General features: G+C 41.8%; 1 protein-coding gene across 7 annotated transcripts; it reads left to right on the forward strand.

The window, feature by feature from the left end:
* The first annotated feature begins 233 nt into the window (after window positions 1-233).
* Window positions 234-18994, forward strand: LOC139219970 (cytohesin-1). Of its 7 annotated transcripts, XR_011585746.1 has the most exons (13): window positions 234-391; window positions 8455-8537; window positions 12271-12335; window positions 12939-13005; window positions 13397-13515; window positions 14484-14677; window positions 14991-15139; window positions 16579-16691; window positions 17291-17369; window positions 17475-17546; window positions 17854-18008; window positions 18097-18359; window positions 18498-18994. XR_011585746.1 is itself a non-coding variant. In XM_070851991.1 (12 exons), exons 1-12 carry the CDS (start codon window positions 304-306, stop codon window positions 18173-18175), a joined length of 1263 nt encoding a protein of 420 aa, XP_070708092.1. In that variant the 5' UTR covers window positions 234-303; the 3' UTR covers window positions 18176-18993. The 7 variants fall into 7 exon arrangements, 6 of the variants coding, with proteins under 6 accessions (XP_070708092.1, XP_070708093.1, XP_070708095.1 ...); XM_070851991.1 differs by having other exon boundaries at window positions 18097-18993; XM_070851992.1 differs by lacking the exon at window positions 234-391 and adding an exon at window positions 3245-3393 and having other exon boundaries at window positions 18097-18993.
* Window positions 18995-19270: the final 276 nt, after the last annotated feature.

Consider the following 19270-nt stretch of genomic DNA (forward strand, 5'->3'; position numbering starts at 1 on the left):
GAGAGAGAGAGAGAGAGAGAGAGAGAGAGAGAGAGAGAGAGAGAGAGAGAGAGAGAGAGCAGGGAGTGTTTTTCTGAGGAGAGTCTGTCAGAGTCTGGTGGCAGCCGGGAGGGACCAAACACCAAAGCTCGGCTTTTTCAAGGAGCTTCTCACTGAGGCTGGAGATGGAGCTGCTGCTGATCCACTCTCCTCTTGGTTAAGAGTGATGGCGACTTGAGGGAGAGTAAAGAAAAGAGATGCTGAGAGGACACCTTGAGTCTCGATAGCTGTTTTGCCATAAACTCCTGAGTACACTGTGCTGTGATGGGGACTGTGAGTGAGCTGTGTGCGTCCAGTTTTCAGGCATTTCTCTGTCCGTCAGTACGACCTGGAGCACCCACTGCAGCCACAGGTAAGTGCTTTTAGGAAATAAACTCCTCTTTTCTGTGGTATATCTCTTTGGAGTATCTGTAACCTTGAGAGTAATAATTGTTTACCTTGATAAGTAAAAAAACCTTAATTTAGAGCTCGTAAACAAGGTTTCTCTTACATTTTTCTCTTTTAAAACATGTTTTTATGAATCATTTGTCATAAATGTTGTTTATGTGACTCTTGACTGGCACAAAGTGCTATTAGTGTTCAGTTGCCGTGGTGACTGTGAAGTTGTGTGTGTGAAAGAAATGTGTGTGTGTGTGTGTGTGTGTATGTTTGCTCGCCATGCTGTGTTTTTTGACATTTCTGTGTTTGTGGACACACGAGTCAGGCAAACCGTGTGTGTGTGTGTGTGTGTGTGTGTGTGTGTGTGTGTGTTTGCGTGAGATAGTGGGCTTGATTTGAGAACATGACGCACACCCATCATCCTCCCGGTCCAGGATCCTCTTCTCCAGTGGGAGCTGGAGTGACATAATCTCCATCGCTGCCCACTGCTCTCCCTCTGTGCAGGTGCTTTCATACTGCATCAGCGTGCTCCCTGAAAAGCCGCTCTTACACAATGAAAGCGGCACGATACTCACACAGGTTATCTCCATTTGCCGCACAGATTATATGACCTTTCTTTTTGAAGTATAGTTGGACTTCCCCCTGTACTTTCTTGTAATTTCCTCTGCTTTCTTTATCATATCTGTGCCTTTGAGCCTCAAGGCGTCTGCAACTCTGACTAATTTCACAGACAAACCCTTCAGCTTTGAAGCAGATGATTCTCTCAAAGCTCTTTATTTATCTTTCTATACAAGTATATATAAGAGTTGGTTCCTTTTCTCACTCATCTCTTGTCGTACATATAGTTTATTTTATCCAGGTTTTGAGATGTAACTTCTATCCTGAGTCCTATCTGAGTCCTCAATTGCCTCAAGCGTCACCTGATGAAGGTCTGACACTGGAAAGTTTATTTCAAGGAAAAGGAAACTGTGCGGGTGTTTTCTCTCTTCTCTTGCTCATGTATTTTTCCTCCTACGCACCTGTACACAAGAGCCCCGACAGTCGAGTTTAGCCGTGACCTCAATAAAATGGAGGTGAATGAGTTTTTATTATTTGTGGAAATTTGTGACATTTAAAAAATAAAAATCAGCTTCGCTTTCCATAAACAGTGCCCCTGTTACTGTGGATGAACCACTCTCCTCACTCTCAGCACATCTCATCTGAACTACAGTCCACCAAACAAATAGTCGCCATTAAAGGGGGCAAAATATGTCTGTTGTGTTTGGGTGCACTGACCCTTTAATCTGCTCACTTGCAGCAGTTCCTCCCTTCCCTTCCTCAGCATATCCTGTTTTCGGTGTGTCCAAACTCTGAATAAAGCACCGATTCAAGCGCACAGCTGCAATCCTTTCCTCTATCCTTCCCTACATCCTCTCTCCCTCACACACTGGCCACCCATCGCTGATATGAAACCTGCTTCCTCACTCCTCACACTCGTCTTCAGCAGCTTTAAATATGATTGTGCTGTTGGTTTTTTTAATTGCTCGTCGAGTGGTGTATCCTGTTCCTGCTCAAATGAAGAGAAGATTGTGTCACATTGTCAAACCATTTCATCACTTTGTACTCACACACACACACACACACACGCACAGGGTGGAGTGGACAGTTTACACACATCACCGAGCCAAAAGTCATTAAAACTGATTTTGTGAGCATGCAGCCGCACACATGCAGACACATTGTTCACACATCTAAAACACAGATATTTAAGATGTGATTTAAGATTCACTTTTTTCATGTCTCCTCTTTCTACACACTCATGAAAAGTGTTTCTGCAAGAGAGCGACAAAAATAATGAAATACTGAGTCAAAATAACAAGAAAGATGTCTGGTCTCACATCACATTTAGGAAACACGACATCAAAATGGTGGAATCTTACAGTTTTTCCTCAATGGCTTTGCTGTGTTTCTCGAATTATCCTTAAAATGTGCAAAACAATAAGTACATTTCTCAAAACAGTTTGTACAAACAGCACCACAGCCTGTAAGTTGCACAAAAGCTGCAGTTTATCTATCAAAAGTAAATATTTATGTCAGTGGCATCAGAATGACACGTCCCTGTGTCAGTGTTAACAAACATTATTATAATCACACAGCAGAGCCACGCTGTCGAACTGTGGCTCAGGTTTGGATGAATATACACTTCATCTGTACAACACATGTGACATTCAAACAGCACTGAGCTAGATGTTAATGTGAAGATTGGACAGGATTCACATTTATGCTTTTATAATGAAAGTCACATTTCAGACTTAGTTTACCACAATTATGACGAAATAGATAGATAAACAGACAGACAGACAGACAGACAGACAGATAGACAGACAGACAGACAGATAGATAGATAGACAGATAGATAGATAGATAGACAGACAGACAGACAGACAGATAGACAGACAGACAGACAGATAGATAGATAGATAGATAGATAGACAGACAGACAGATAGATGATAGATAGATAGACAGACAGACAGACAGATAGATAGATAGATAGATAGACAGACAGACAGATAGATAGATAGATAGATAGACAGACAGACAGACAGACAGACAGACAGACAGACAGATAGATAGATAGATAGATAGATAGATAGACAGACAGACAGACAGATAGATAGATAGATAGATAGATAGATAGATAGATAGATAGATAGACAGATAGTTAAATAGATAGACGGACAGACAGATAGACTGTTTGCACTGAGCTGCTCTCTGATTGGCTGCTGCTGCTGAAGCCACGCCCCCGTCGCCCCGCACCACCACCGGCTGTCTCTGAGGACAGTTGTCAGTAACTGACAGTCTGACGGTGACAGACGGAGAAAACACACTTTATTTCCAGCATCAAAGTTACTCTAAAGTGACTCATACTTCGCTGTTGTCTGAGCCAGCATCGACCAACACCGCCAACATGGTTTTAAAGTCGGAAGACGGAGTCGGTGAGTTTGTGTGACCCGGTTTAATGACTTTACAGACTTACAGCAGGGCTAAACTTGGAGGCTAACCAGGTTAGCTATAGCTAACTAGCAGCTAAGGTAACTTCACCTAACGCTAGGTAACTGAAATGACCACGAAAATTTACATATTTTGTAAATAACTAGTGGTTTAGTGTGTGAAGGCATTTCATTTCCTGTGAACAGCGCGAAAGCAACAAGTCCCCATCTGACTGATTAGTTAATGCTCTTTGGTGGTCTTTATTGACAGGCACAAGGGATCCATTATTATTAATCTGGGATGAAGCCAGACCTCATGGGGGGCTGTGCTTATTGTGCAGCACTTTATATCTAGTTCAAGGGTCTATAAATACAATCAAAGCACCCTTTTATTGGTTGGAAGTAGAGGCGTCGCCCTCAAAACTACTTTTTTTTACATGACTTTCTTGCATTCATTTCTCTGCTGACTGTGTTCAGTACCATCAGTGAAAACGCTGCAAAAAGAGCAAAGAGAGGGAGAATCTGCTTTATGAACATAACAATTAACTTGGATTAGAAATCGTCTTGTGCACCAGTGTTTCCTCTGACAATTTGAGCCTCTCTAACAGGATGTGCTTTACAGTGAGGTGCTTTATTCTGGAAATCAAAATAAACAGCAAATAACATAAATTAGTTTAAAGTAGGAAATATCAGAATTGGCAGTAGCACAAAAGCTTTTCATAGCTTTTCTTTCCCCACTTGACAGCGTGAGTGCTACCTTATTTAAGCACCATTTTCATAGCTTTTTCCCACCTGACAGATTTTTCACTTTAAACGATGTTTCCACCCTGAGAGGGCAGCCCATTTCCTCTCTCTGTCACTTAAGGATGTTTTTCTTTTCTGTATCTGAGCACAGTTTGTTCTCCCTCGTTCTTTCCCCTGCTGTTGGATTGGTTTCTGCCTCCTTCTCGGACTCTGGAGCCTTAAGGCTGCATGAATGCGACCAGTCACCAGGGAGTTTACCATAACCGCAGGGTTATATCACTGTGTTGAGCTTTATTCTTCAGGCAAGGGAACATTGAAAGGAACAATTATCGCCTTGTGAGCAGTGAAAACACAGATAGATTTTCTAGTCACAATCGAGCTGCTTTGCCTTGGGTCCTGGGTCAACTGCCACCCTGTGGGGGAAATAATTGGTATATGTGTGTGTTTTCTATGAGCAAACACATGTGATGTGAGGAGAGGGAAGATTAACCAGAACAGGGAGCTGTTGTTTAGTACGTTAGTTGTTGCATTTTGGTTGACGTTGGTGTTCAGAAGAGGTGAGTCAACCTCACGTCTGTGCCCTCCTCTTCACTTTACCGTACACTGTTTTTGGAGAGGGGTGTGCAAACTGTCTCACTCTCTCTCTCTAACGGACTCCGGCGTCCATGTGGGGGAGCCTGTTTGATGCTCCTCATCACTGACGGAGGGAGGGAGGAGTCGAGATAGACAGAGGGAGGGGGGAGATGAGAGTTCAAGGGTTTTCCCCTCACACACACAGACACACACACATTCCCCATCCTCATCCTCATTTAGCTGCAGGCCCGCTCCCCTCCTCTCTCTTTCTCTCTCTCTCTCTCTCTCCCTCCCTCCCCTCTGCGGGAATGAGTGCCTGAGGATTAAGAAGCAGGGAGGCTGGACTGAAGGACCACAGGATTGGGATTGCAGGGCTCGGGCAGGGACTGGATTATTGCTGTGCTGTTGCAGACTGGACCGCAGGAAACAGGCCGTTTTGTGCTGGAACTGATGACCAAGTTAGACCTGTGGACTCTGGAGCTGGAGCTATAAAAATAACTGAATAAAACCACTGCATACAGAAGAAGTGGGTGTTTATTGGCTGCACTGGGAGGATTGGAGGTAGTGAAGCCACAGAAGCTTCCTCTGGTATGAACCTCAGGGTTATGACACAAATGTGTTCAGCGTCATCATAACTTCTGTATTAGAGCTGTTTCGCCTGAATGTGCGTCGTCACTTCTTCCTCGGAAAGATGGAAACCCAGTCAGAGCACACATACGGTTTTAGTTTGTTTTTTTTTTCTTTTTGCATGTGCCATTGTCTCCTCAGAGGATGTAATGTGTTGTATAGCCTACAAACTGGAGAGTGGAAGTAAAGGGACAGTAAAGTGAACCTCAGGCCTGGATATGTTGGTTGTCTGTAGCAGCTGGTCGTCAGCAGCATTGCCATGACAAGGTGTCCCGTTACTCGCCAACACAAACGCACGCTCGGTGACCTCGAGGCTATGCAGAGCAGCTGATTGAGGAGCCTGAAAACACATGTTGTTATTGACTCCCAGGATGTGTGTGTGTGTTTGTGTTTGTTTGCTTGGGAGCAGGATGGTGTGACTGTTTCATAAATGCTTTTATTTCCTCTCGTACTGAAACCAGAGAGGAAGTGACAGTGAATGCCAGTTTCGCTGCCTCCCTGCTCACAATGGTGCGTTATTCTTGTCCTCAGGTTTATAAAAAGAGCTGCTCCGGCCTACTTAAACCTTTCTGTATGCGTGTGTGTTTGCAGTGTGTAAATGATATCAGTATCTGAGGCTGTGGCACCTGTCACTCAACCTTAGACTTTATCTAAGATCTAACATCTGTAGAGCGTAAGGAATTAGTTAATTATTTATAGTAGTTGATCAACATATTATTAATTAGTGACAGTTAAGATAGTTAATAGTTTGAGTCACCATTTAAGCAAGAATTCAACAGTGCCAACTTCTCAAATGTGAATATGTGCTGGACTTTTCTGTTCTTCTATGACGAGAAACTTCTGGGTTTTCTCAGTCGTATACAACAAATGTTTTGTCAACTTATGTTGGCTCTATTCTCTGACATTTTATTGAACAAACAGTGAATTGATGAATCGATAAATTAATCTGCAGGTTGCTCAATAATGAAAATAGGAGTTCGTTGAGACCTCTCTATATTATGTATATTTACATGTAGATTGTAGCTGTAACTTTATCTGCTGTGAGAGACTCAGATGTGTTTGAAAGCTTTGCATGTATATGGACATTAAGTTAAGATTATTTTTTGGGGGGGGTTAAACTTCACGGTGGGCTGTCATGTATTATGGCCAAATACTTCAATAATCATACAGTCATGTTTTTAATGGTTAGAAATTAAAAGTGGTATTCGTCCAGTATTATTTAATTGACATTCATTTGAGAGTTAAATGAGTCTCATCTATCATTGTAATTACTGTAATCATGACAAAATGTTATAAATTGATGTTGCTGCAGAAGTATACAGAGTAACTTCGTCATGACTCAAAGTGAAATGAACAGTTTGTTTGAATCCCTCAGCGTGACTCCTCTAATGAGGCAGACAAACAGCAGCAGCACAGCTTGATACTTCCTCTGTTGCTCCTAGTTACTCGGCATAAATTGTGCCTTTTCTTCACCTTTGTCACTGAATGGAGCACTTTATGTTCCTCAGAAAGCTGCCATGGCAGGAGCGTCCATATGAGCCAGTCTGCAGAGAGGAGACATGGTTGTAGGTGTGATGTCTGAAAGCCTTTACACGTGAAACATGCACACCGGCATCATCACTAAACCTGCTGCATTCACTTTCTTAATGCTCTTTCCATTTTTTTTCCTCCCAGTAAAGTTTTGTAGAGAAAAACCAGAAGTTGGTGACTGACGGTTCATCGTTTCCCTCCTCAGCTTATCGCTCCACTGCAGACGTGGTGTGTGTCTGTTTGTTTTATCAGAGCACACATTTGGCCACACTTAATTCTGAGTATTAACTGTAAGGCAGCACGGACATTTGAGCTTCATACACTCAGTAAGATATCAACTTTGCACTATTTTTTTACAGTCTACAGTAAAAAAAAAAGGACAGCAATTATTTTTTATTATCGATTAATCTGTTGATCATTTTCTTGATTAATCAGTGAGTTGTTTGGTCCACAAAATGTCAGAAAATGGTGAAAAATGTCAGTGTTTCTGAAAGCCCAAGATGATGTCTTTATTCAGTTTACTGTCAGAGAATTTGGACTTTCATTCTTAAAAAATGGCTCAAAATGATTGATCGGTTATCAAAATAGCAGCTGGTTAATTTGATAGATGACGACTAATCAATTCAGTTCTATTCAGCAGATACACATGCAGAGTTTAATTTCTGTTAGTGCAGCTGGAAAGAGAGAGTACCTGTCTGTTTTAAAACTACGGTCGTTTTACATTGATATTGTTTGTAATATCTGCTCTAAACGGCATAAATCAGACCAAGTTCTGGTATTCACTAGATGGACTACTGTTATGATGTTAATATCAATATTGTATGGGAGAGCAAACTCTCATTTGCTCGCTTTGCTCTAGTGCAGTTTGTACAGTTTGTATATAATCTTCCTCAGTATGTGGCGTCCCCTGCAGTGGACATGTGTGAATACTGAGGTCAGTGCAGAAACAATGTACTGTAACTGTATTGTTCAGTCCTAGTTGAGAGAGTTCAGTCTGTCCGTCTCCTGTGTGTCCTGTCTGTCTCCTACACCTACAGGTTTCATATCATAAATATAACACTGCTATCAGATAACGAGACATTTCCACTGATGTGCTCCGAAACTGTAGCTGAGAAACTGTGAAAACATGTTTGATTTATGAACCACAGTTATTCACATTTGGGTTTTGCACATTAATTTGTAAGAGTTTAAATGACTTTAAATGTTTTTAAAGTTGTAAAATGCAACTAAAACAGAGAAAATATTTATTGTTATTATCTCCTTCTGCTTACTGAATTGCTGACAGTGATGTCATGACCAGAAGTCATCATGTTACAGCTTGTTCATGTGTGTGTGTGTGTGTGTGTGTGTGTATACGTCTGCATAAGACAAAGGCAGTTGATTCCATCCTCCACTTTGGGGTTTGGATGCTGAGGGGGGGGTAATTTGATGGATCAAAGATTGTGTTGCCATAGCGATCCAGAGCAGTGGGACTCTCAGGTCTCTCTTCCTCCTTCGTACATTTGTGTGTGTATACAGTATTGTGTGTGTGTGTGTTTATGGAGATGGTGTTTGATCTTTGTGTTTGAGTGCCACTTTTACTTTTCTCCTCAGTGCCCGATGACCTCAGTCCAGAGGAGAGACAGGAGCTGGAAAGCATCCGCCGCAGAAAACAGGAGTTACTGCATGACATACAAGTAATAACACACACTCACACTTTGGGCCCACGTGTTCTTTCTTTAATCAGTTTGCTAAAGGTCATCTGGAGTAAACCATCTTGGCCCCTTTGAACATGTTTCTGTTTTCTGCAGTTTTGTCCCTGCTGTAAACCCTGTGACTGTCTGGACAGTAACAAGTCTCTGTCATTTTAACATTTCATATTTTTTAAATGATAGGTTCTCATTTTTTACAATGTAAGTGATTCAAAGTCCTCATTTGGGGGAAAATGTATTTAAAAGTTTGTCTGAAATTAATATGAGGCTTCAGACTTGGACAAATTCAATAGAATATACCAAAGATAGTGTCTTTTATTTTATTAGTATGTGAAAATCCCCCTGGAGAGTTTTCTCTGTCACACAGTGAGAGGAAAGTAACAAAAAGAGTGAATTTGACTCATTTCGAAGATCTCCTCATATTAACTTGGGACAGGACGATGACAGTGGATTCACCTTCACAGCACTTTACGAAAAGAGCTTTTAAAACCTGTTTCAATATTCATGTGTGCATGAATGTGTGTGGGTACTGTTAAGAGTTGCGACTGTTTCCTTTAAACCATTTGAATTATTTCAGGGAATCACGGGAATGAACAAACTTGTACAGCGAATTGTTGTTTTCCATTTTTTCCCTGTTTGTCTGAACGTCACATTGTTCAGGTCCTTTCTTCTCTCTGTGTCCTTCAGTAGATTTGTACCTCCATGTCTAGACCAGTGTGCCTAGGGAGGTGTGTGTGTGTGTGTGTGTGTGTGTGTGTGTGTGTGTGTGTGTGTGTGTGTGTGTGTGTGTGTGTGTGTGTGTGTGTGTGTGTGTGTGTGTGTGTGTGTGTGTGTGTGTGTGTGTATGTGGGGAGGGTGGGGGTGTAGGCGTTTGACCACCGGAGCGTTACTGTATGCATTCATGACAGATGATCCTCTTTGTGTGGGGTGCATGTGTGTTGGACCTCATATATATATCTATATGTGTGTGTGTGTGTGTGTGTGTGTGTGTGTGTGTGTGTGTGTGTGTGTGTGTGTCTCTCTCTCTCTCTCTCTCTTTCTCTCTTTGCCTGGAGGGGCTGGTTCACCCCCCGCCTCAGTTCGCCCCAACAACCTTAAATAAATTAGCGGGACTGTCTGTGTCAGCTCTTTATTTGGCTAAATGTGTTTTGTAAAATGGGGGGAAGCTGAAAAAGAAAGAAATACATGTTAAAAGTTAAGTAAAAGTCCAAAACAATAACAGAACGACCCCATGAGCAGCCACCCAAACGTAGGTGGGCTTCTCTATATCAGACTGTGAGATCAGTGCTTTTATGCTGTTTTATGTTTTTTGTCCTGGTTTGTAGCATTTGAGTAACGTTTAGGTTTGTTGATAATTATTTAAGTAATTTTTTCAAGCAAAATTCCCTAATTTCAGCTGCTTTTCTTTGTCTTATGTGATAATACAGATTATTTTGCCCAACTATCTGGAAGATATTCAATTATAAAATTGTTGGCTCGATACTTATCTTGACTGTGTTTCTGTCAATCAGCTAATCAATTGATTGACTAATTTCCAGTATGACCAGTGACATGCAAACAGCCTCAGTAAACTATCACTGAGTTTGCCCTCCACTGGAAAGGTGTGTTGGGTGATTCAGGAATTCTTTTCTCTAACTCTGCCTGTAAACAGAAATGTCCACATGTGTGAAAAGTATTTCTTCATGGCCAGTACAGTGTCAGAGCACATATGGGTGTATGAGTATTGTTGTAAGACAGATTTGAATGAATGTGAACCTGTCCTTCAAACTTCTGCTTATCTGAAAAGTGTTTTCATTGATTCACTGCAAAGTTTTAGTTTGTAATGATGCTCTGAATGCCGTTTCACAAGGTTTTCTCAAGACTCCAATTCCTGAGGTCAGCCTTTAAAAACCTGCATCATTTTAGTGTGAAACCATTTGATATTTTATCAGATATGTTTTTTAGAAGTGGTCCTCAGTAGGGATCGGATCCTATAGCCGTCTCCATTTTGGAGCTGATTCCAAGTTGGTAAAGCATCCAGTTTCATCAAGCTTCACAGCAAAGGAATCCCTTATCAAGTCTTTCATTCACAATATCTCTTAGATCCTCCTCCTCCTTTGCCTCTTTATGGCACTGAACTGTAGCGCAACAAGGAATTCACCCTCAGGAAACATTTTATTAAGTCAATAATTGCTGAATGATAAAGTAGGTGTAATGTTTTTACCACTATTGGCCTGTGCGATATGACGATATATCATGTGAGGACAGAAAAACACACTTTACTTCAATACTTTTTATACCGACTGCAGCTTTGTGTTGTTATGCACGGCACAGATGCAGGCAGGAAACCCACACAAAGGCAACACAAACAAACATGTGAATGTGACACAGAGCGGCAAATCCAGCAGGAGAAAGACAAAATGAGGAGCTCATACTTCTATTATTCACTGAATGTACAAATAATGTGCTGTATCATGATATTTATTTGGATATGAAATTAATTATATCATGATATGAGGTTTTGGTCATATTGCACAGCCATGTCCACCGTATTGTTTTTATTTCTGCAGCTGTAGCGCAGTGAGGAGCAAACACCATTTTCCCTCAAAGTAAAATGAAAAATGAGTCAGGACACAGAGCCTCTGTGGATTAGATATGATACTGAGTGAAATAAAAACAGCGTATATATTCCTCAACAAACAAACTACCCAAAAAGATTTGATAAAATGCTATGAAACCTCATCCCTAATCCCCAGTCAGCAAGGTGGACATCCAAAACAGACACACACACACACACACACAAACACACCCTGCGGGCAGCGACGCTATGTGAATAGATTGATGGAGTTTATTACTGAGGTCGACTCTCGTTCGCCTCTTCTCTCCTAAGCTCCGCCCCGTCTTGCTCTGGGGGGCTGATGGGTAATGAGCCATGAAGTATTCATGTAATGGTGACAGAGGACGCCGTTTTTCTTTAAGGGGGTGTAACCACGGCAACGCACATGTAGGGACCCAGACGAGTGAAGATATTTACCTTGTTTACCAGGCTTTCACACACACTCACTGAGAGTTGTAGATGATTAAAGCTCTGATCTGAGCCTCCTCTGCTCCTCTTGCTCTTCTATTATTATCTTGGTTCCTTCTTTTCTGCTGTGCTCAGTGTTTCTCCATCTGTTTCTCTCCCCTGTTCTTTCCTCCCATAACCTCTGCGCTCTGCGGAGCAGCTCCACTAAGCCAGTCAAAGTCTTTGATCCTGCATATTCCCGTCTCCCCACCAGTGTGACTCTCAAACAGTCCGGAGGGAGGAGGGGGGTGAAAATCTGGGTCAGCACAGGGGAGAGGAGGAGTGGGGAGAGTGATTCAAAGGAAGGGTGGTCAGCTCTGACCCCAGAACAGGTGCCACAGCTCCCAGAGAGGATTTTCTGAGGAGGGCGGCTGTTGTGCAAAACTCCTGCCGAGAGAAAGATTGAGTCGGCCTGAGAGAGAGTGAATCCCGTCTGCACTTTAAGGGTTTTTTTTCTGGGTCATCTCTTCAGATAGAAGTGTTTGTTTGGATGTGCTGGTCAGTGAGACGGAGCCGGAGCAGAAGACCACGTGTGATGCGTTGTGCTGTCGGGGAGATCAAAGCATCTCCTGAGGTTTACGTGAAGGGTCAGACCAGACGTCACACAATTATCACATGTCTGCTGTTTCCTTCTCTGTTTCATCACTCTCCTCCTCGCTCCCCGTCTGCTCTCAGAGGCTGAAGGATGAGATAGCAGAGGTGACCAATGAGATTGAAAACCTGGGCCTGACTGAAGAGAGGTAAAGTATCTCTCATCAACCATTTCTGTGCTTGTGCGTAGGCAGCTGTGGTCCACTTAGCATTTGTTTTAGTGGAAATACATTCAGTGACAAAATGATACTCAGAGCAGAGCCCACAGCTGTTTACATCATCGATTTATCTGTAGAATAGTTTTTCTAATGATCAGTCGGTCTCTAAAATGTCAGAAAATAAGGAAAAAACACTCATCACATGTTACCAGAGCCTGAGAATGAAGTCTTTCTCCAATGTATTTTGTCCGGCCAACAGTTTAAAACCTGAAGATATACAGTTTAGTGTTATTCTAAACATGTGGTCCACTTACTTAACTATTCCTTCCTCATCTGAAGGAGGCTGTGGGGTACACGTCCCCAAGGGCCACAGTGAACTCAAAAATATTCACTTTGCCATCATGTCAAACGGAGAAAAGCAGCAAATCCTCACATTTGAGAAGCTGAAAAACTAGTGAATATCTTGCTTGATTAATAAGTAATGCACAAATCTGACAAACTTGATGTTGTTCAATAGTGTTGCTGTTATTTAATGACTGGCACTGTGTTCACAGAGCTGGTTTTTTAAGTTCTCTTCTGTTTAATCCATTTTAGGAAAAGCATGCAGAGGAATAAACAGATGGCCATTGGCCGAAAGAAGTTCAACATGGACCCCAAGAAGGTGAGAACAAATCAACACACGCCTTCCTGCCTTCGTGTAACAGATAAGTGAACGACTGCAACAAACAATTATTTTCATTGTTGATTAATATGTCGATTATTTTCTCAATTCATTGTTTACATCTATAAAATCTCAGAAAATCTTTAAATGTCGTCTGACAAATGGCCCAAAACTCCTGGAAAAAAAGGAAAAAACTAAATGAAAAGGATTAATTGATGGTGGTTGTAACTTCAGATTAATGTCAAGACTTTGGTGAAACACAGTGACACCGTGTCTTTGACTTTTTAAAAAAATAAAACAAGTGATACATCTGGTCAGTTGGTGTTTGTAGCTCACTGGACAAAAAAAGTTTTTTTTACCTGGTTCACATTATTCTGTGCTCCTCCCACAGGGGATTCGCTTCTTGATTGACAGCTCCCTCCTGAAAAACACCAGTGAAGACATCGGCCAGTTTCTCTACAAGGGGGAGGGGCTTAATAAGACAGCTATCGGCGACTACCTCGGGGAGAGGTTAGTCATAATAATAACCTTTATTTATATTCTGAAGCCACGTCACAAAAGGCACCAACTTCACAACAAACAGATCATAAAAACAATTTCTGATCACCAGCAAAACAACAGTCACCAGGCTTTTATTCCAACAATGGTGTCCGTCACATGATGCTATTGGGCCCAAATAGACTTACATTGTGAGAGTCACCAGCAAAATTACTCGTTTCTCCATCAGAATTTGATCCAAGTCTAGAAGAGTCACACAGTTAAATCATTTTATTCCCACTGACTATAGCAGAGGGCTTTTTTGACTTCATACGCCACTGAGCAGCTTTGATGGGAGGTAACGGGACCCCGCCCCCAACGCTGTATCCAGTTTTCTTTATACATCCATGGAACCCACTCACTGTGTAGATATACAGGGCTCATTATAAGCTAACAGTGATTATACACCGTTGAAAACACAGTTATAAATATAGCTATATTTCATTTTTGCTAATGGGTCCCCCTGAATCCTGCACACTGAACCTTTAACAGACGTCACTGATTCTCCTGACCTGATTTCTCAAGCAGGAAGTGATACTACCGACCTTCCAGCTAGCAGACATTTTGTGAAGCAGACGGTTTGACTTGTCATAGCAGGAAGAGCACAGTTGTTCCTCATCAGAAGCACTGATAACAGATCCAGAGAACCCATCCTTTAAAAAAAATCCAGAGCTGTACACATTTATACACGAGCAGCATTGAGGGCATTTCAGGCCTAATCAATAATACTGTACTTTACTATTTTATATGAGCTTATGGTGCATTAGCAGCTGTATAAGATCATCCATTAATCTGTTATTATCTGGTTAGTCACATCTCATCCAACCTTTAGCTGACAACCAAACGGCTGCGTTCTGTTATTCATCCTGTTCTCCTTCTGTGTGCCCCCCCTCCCTGTGTGTGTGTGTGTGTGTGTGTGTGGGATGGTGTGCATCGTGCAGAGATGACTTCAACATCGAAGTTCTGCACGCCTTCCTGGAGTTACATGAGTTCACAGACCTGAACCTGGTTCAGGCTCTCAGGCAGTTCCTGTGGAGCTTCAGGCTGCCGGGGGAGGCTCAGAAGATCGACCGCATGATGGAGGCGTTCGCCCAGAGATACTGTCGCTGTAACTCTGGCGTGTTTCAGAGCACAGGTACATACATGTGTGTGTTCAGAACAGGGAGAATAATGACAAGTTTACAGTCCCAGTGTTTGGAACCTAAAGACACAAAAAGTAAAAATACTGAATTTATTTGAGGAAAACAATTATTTTGTAAGAAGACCTTTTCACGGCACATATTCTGTTCACACTGATTCACAAAAACACATCACACAAAAATCATCTTGTGTAATGCTGTAATCATAGTTTTACTGCATAGTTGTTACACATTTCTGTCTTGAAAAACATTACTGTTGTCACGCAAGTCAGAGGAAACAATTGTAAAAAATACACGTCTGTTTTTCAGATACCTGTTACGTGTTGTCATTCGCTGTGATCATGTTGAACACCAGTCTACACAACCCTAATGTGAAGGACAAACCCACCGTCCAGAGATTCACAGCCATGAACAGAGGCATCAATGATGGAGGAGACCTGCCGGAGGACCTACTCAGGGTGAGAGACGTTTATTTTCCTAAAATAACTCGCAGATTTAATTTAAGCAACATAAATAGCTCAAATCAAAACTCACTCTTTGATATATCACAGTGGCGCCACTGTAGCTCATAACAAACTTCCAAAAACGAAAATGACCTTGTGTCACAGTCACAGCTGCTGGTGATGGAGACAGAAAAAGAATATGCAAAAGCACCTGTGGTTGAAGCCGCCCGCGATGCTGTCCACTACTACTACTTTCAATTCATGTAATAATTATACAAGTGCCAATTATAGATCAGTGGCTCTCAAACTGTGTGTTTGCCTGGGAGTTTTGTCCCTTAAATGCCCAATTAAAGTAGTTTAGAACAAACTTTAAATGTTTTAAAAATGTTTTATCAAAAAAGTAAAAAGTATTTCAAAACCTACTAAACACCTAAATACTAAGGCTAACTAAAGTAGAAACAAAAACTAGCAGCAGTTTCCTTCTGCGCTCGCCTGAGTTACTGAGTTTTTTTTAACTCACAGTTAAAAGGGCGACACATGTTGTTGTGGGATCTCCTGTGAGACACAATATAACTTCTATATACATTTTCATTCAGTATATTCAATACAGTATTCATGAGTATCTATAAACCAAAGTTTAGTGAAAAAAAGTGTCCCCTTGAAATGTTTGAAAACCACTGAATTAGATTAGGTAATCTGGATGAACTTTGTAAAGCACTGTGAGACAACTCTGTTGTGATATTGGGCTATACAAAATAAATTGAATTGAATTGAATGAAAAATAAAAAGGAGAAAAATGTGCTTCTAGTGATTAATTTGACCAGGACAGGCGTGACCACTATCAGTGTTTTCTATTGTGCTACAAAAACACAACGGTGGTATTTACCCCCATTCATTGTGCCAAGTCACTAAAAAAATGACCTTGGATAATAATAATAGAATAATAAAATATTTATTGTCATTGTAGAAGTACAACAAAATTGAAAAAGCAATCCCTTAAGTGCAGAGCTGCCTCTTAGAGATAAATAATCTCCATCAGCGACACTTAGCATAAATAAATAATTAGATTTGTGTCTCCAAACTATCAGATAATTAATCATCAGATAATTTATATTTTGGAAGTTTTATTCCAGTGCAACAATCCAATGATACTAAACCAGACAAACCTCACATGAATGTAAAACTGGCTGCTTGGGATCCTTTGGACAACAACAACAAGTCTTGACCCCCCCAGTAGAGAAAAGACAGAATAATTGTTTAATTATTTTAAGAAATAAAAGTGTTTAATAAAAGCTTTAAGAGATGTTGTAGCCAAACATTTCATAGAAAAAATGCCCACAAAGAGGCTCTTGGGATGCAAAAACAATCTTTGCTCTTCAGTCTTTAGTCAGTTTTTCTATGCCCATGTCCTTGTAATATTATATTTCATCACCCTCATCTCGCCCCGTCTGTAGAACCTGTATGAGAGCATCAAGAACGAACCCTTTAAGATCCCAGAGGATGATGGGAACGACCTCACACACACCTTCTTCAACCCCGACAGAGAGGGATGGCTGCTGAAGCTCGGTATGTGCGTCCATATGGCGAGAAATGGTTCAGTCACTTTTAATTAACCTCACTGAGTCTGGATCAGTCTCCTGTAGATGATCACTGAGAGCTGGAGGGCCCTCTAGTGGACACCATGAGTAACAGCATCTTAAAGTAAAGTAGTCAAAATTCTGTTTTGATGATACTCTTCTTGTTTGTTTGTGTTTCATGGGTTTTGACTCCAGGAGGTATGTACCCTTAAACTCCCCCCAGTTTTAACGCACTGCTTTGCTTCTGTGCTGCCCCCTCCCTCCCCTGTACCTCTCTACTCCCACTGGCTTTGAGTTGTGTGCTTTCACCTTTGCACAACACATTTCATTCAGAATAAATACATGTAATTTGAATCTAATGCCCCCCCGCACTGTGCCGTATGCTGCCGAGCCCCGGTGTGAAAAAATGAAGCTGTTTCACATCTGTTTCTAACTGCTGCAGACGCTGTAACCTCAGCTTTCATCTTTGCGATCAGTCGGCTCGATTTAACCCGCTGATTCGTCAGTGTGCTTCTGAGTGTTGCTGTCGCCACATGAAGTCCAGCCTTCTGTCCGCACTGAGGTCGTAGCTCACCTGTAATCTCTCCTCAGGGGGAAGAGTTAAGACCTGGAAGAGACGCTGGTTTATTCTCACAGACAACTGCCTCTACTACTTTGAATACACCACTGTAAGCACTTCCTGTTTGGCTTTATTGCAGCGTAAGAAAAGAGATATCTGCTAAATACTGTATGTAGGCTTGAGTCAATACTTACAGTTCTCTTGTACTTTATAGGATAAGGAACCCAGAGGAATTATTCCGCTGGAAAATCTGAGTATCAGAGAAGTCGAGGACTCCAAGAAACCAGTAAACTCTTTCTTCTTCTGTCACATCATTGACCATTTCTGCAGTTTTTCTCTCAGTAACAGGTCTTTATCTCAGTGTCATGTCAGAAAAAAAGGGACAGAAATGGCAGATTTTAATAAATATATCCAAACCTGCCATAAAACAAGACGGTGCAAAGAAGTCACTATGACCTTAAGTAGTGAATTGGTGATATTTAAAATGCGTCACCTTGATCTCCTGTTGGATGCCGATATGCTGTAAAATTTATCTTGAACCCAGTTGTGTGATATCCTGTGGTTGCCATAATAAAACAACTTCTCTCTCCCAGAACTGCTTCGAGCTCTTCATCCCGGACCACAAAGATCAGGTGATCAAGGCCTGCAAGACGGAGGCAGACGGCCGCGTCGTCGAGGGCAACCACACTTTTTACAGGATCTCCGCCCCGACCGCAGAGGAGAAGGACGAGTGGATCAACAGCATCAAGTGAGCCACATTTACTACTCCATTACTACGACAACCATGATGATGATGATGATGATGTGTGTAACCCTCCTTCGTCTCCCACCTGCAGAGCTGCCATCAGCAAAGACCCCTTCTACGAGATGCTGGCCACCCGGAAGAAGAAGGTCTCGTCTCTGAAAGGGCTGTAGAGATTGAACACTGAAACTAGGTTTGACTCGACAGCGCAGCAGACCTGATGTGGACCTGATGTGGACCTGATGTGGACCTGATGTGGACCTGATGTGGACCTGACGCTCCAGCAGAGACACCTAGACCTGCCGCAGAGGATTCAGCTTTTAAAGAAGCTTCGTTCGTCGCCTCTGTTCCTTACAGGTTTGGCCTTTTTATCCTCAATCACCTCCTCCTGAACGCTCCACTCCTGCGGTGCTGTATCGATGCCGTGCCATCTCGTTAGGACCTCAGCTCTTTAACTTTAACTGACTGTTAAAACGTGTCCGACTCGCCTCACAGACTGCTCGGTCTGTTGTGGATGTGTCTCCACAGAAACTCAAACATTTCAACTGAAGGGAAAAAACATGTCGAAGAGAGCGGAGATGTTTCCAGTCAGAGTGAAACTGTTGTTGGCGTGTAACGTGAACAAAGACGCCTTTGTGGCAGACGCCGTACATAAAAACGAAGGAGTTACGACGACATGGGGGGCAGCTGATGAACAAATCACATCGTACATTAACGTGACTCAGATCAACTTCAGGAGAGCTTCAAACACTTTAAGTAAGTTTACAACAGTCTCCATTTTGATGGGTTGACGTCTGTTTTCTTTGTCCTCTGCTGAAACACTTTGGAACACGCTGGACTTCATCGTTTAGGCTCATTTGCCATAAAAATGCTTTTTTCTAAGCCTGTTTTCTTACTGCTGTCGGTCTTCTGTCAAAGCACTGTTATATGAAGGTAATGCATAAATGGCTGAATATTTATTTATCCAGATTTCTTGTAATTTATTGTTTTACGTTTTGCCTCATTAAAACTTTGCAAACCAACATTCAACTCTGGTTTGCTTTTCATTTGACTTTTCTCAGGAAACCAAAGCTGGAAAATACTCCTGTTTGCTTATTCCTGTAACTAACTTTGACATATCAGAGTATGGCCTGGAAATGTTGCAGATGTGCACCAGACCCGTCTGCAAAACAAATCTGGATTCAGGTGGAGTTTAAATGTTCGTCTAGTGAGGGAATTTTTTTTTCTTTAGCCTCCACACACAGGAGTTTCTCCAGGTCACGTTTGGG

Source organism: Pempheris klunzingeri, chromosome 20 (genome assembly GCF_042242105.1).
Source record: "Pempheris klunzingeri isolate RE-2024b chromosome 20, fPemKlu1.hap1, whole genome shotgun sequence".
Lineage (NCBI taxonomy): Eukaryota > Metazoa > Chordata > Actinopteri > Acropomatiformes > Pempheridae > Pempheris > Pempheris klunzingeri.

Bases quoted from the DNA above. Each gene is read 5' to 3' on its own strand.
- LOC139219970 (XM_070851991.1), top strand. From the start codon at position 304: ATGGGGACTGTGAGTGAGCTGTGTGCGTCCAGTTTTCAGGCATTTCTC. The intron at 392-8,454 runs GTAAGTGCTTTT...TTTTCTCCTCAG, and splicing joins AGCACCCACTGCAGCCACAG to TGCCCGATGACCTCAGTCCA. The intron at 13,006-13,396 runs GTGAGAACAAAT...CTCCTCCCACAG, and splicing joins TCAACATGGACCCCAAGAAG to GGGATTCGCTTCTTGATTGA.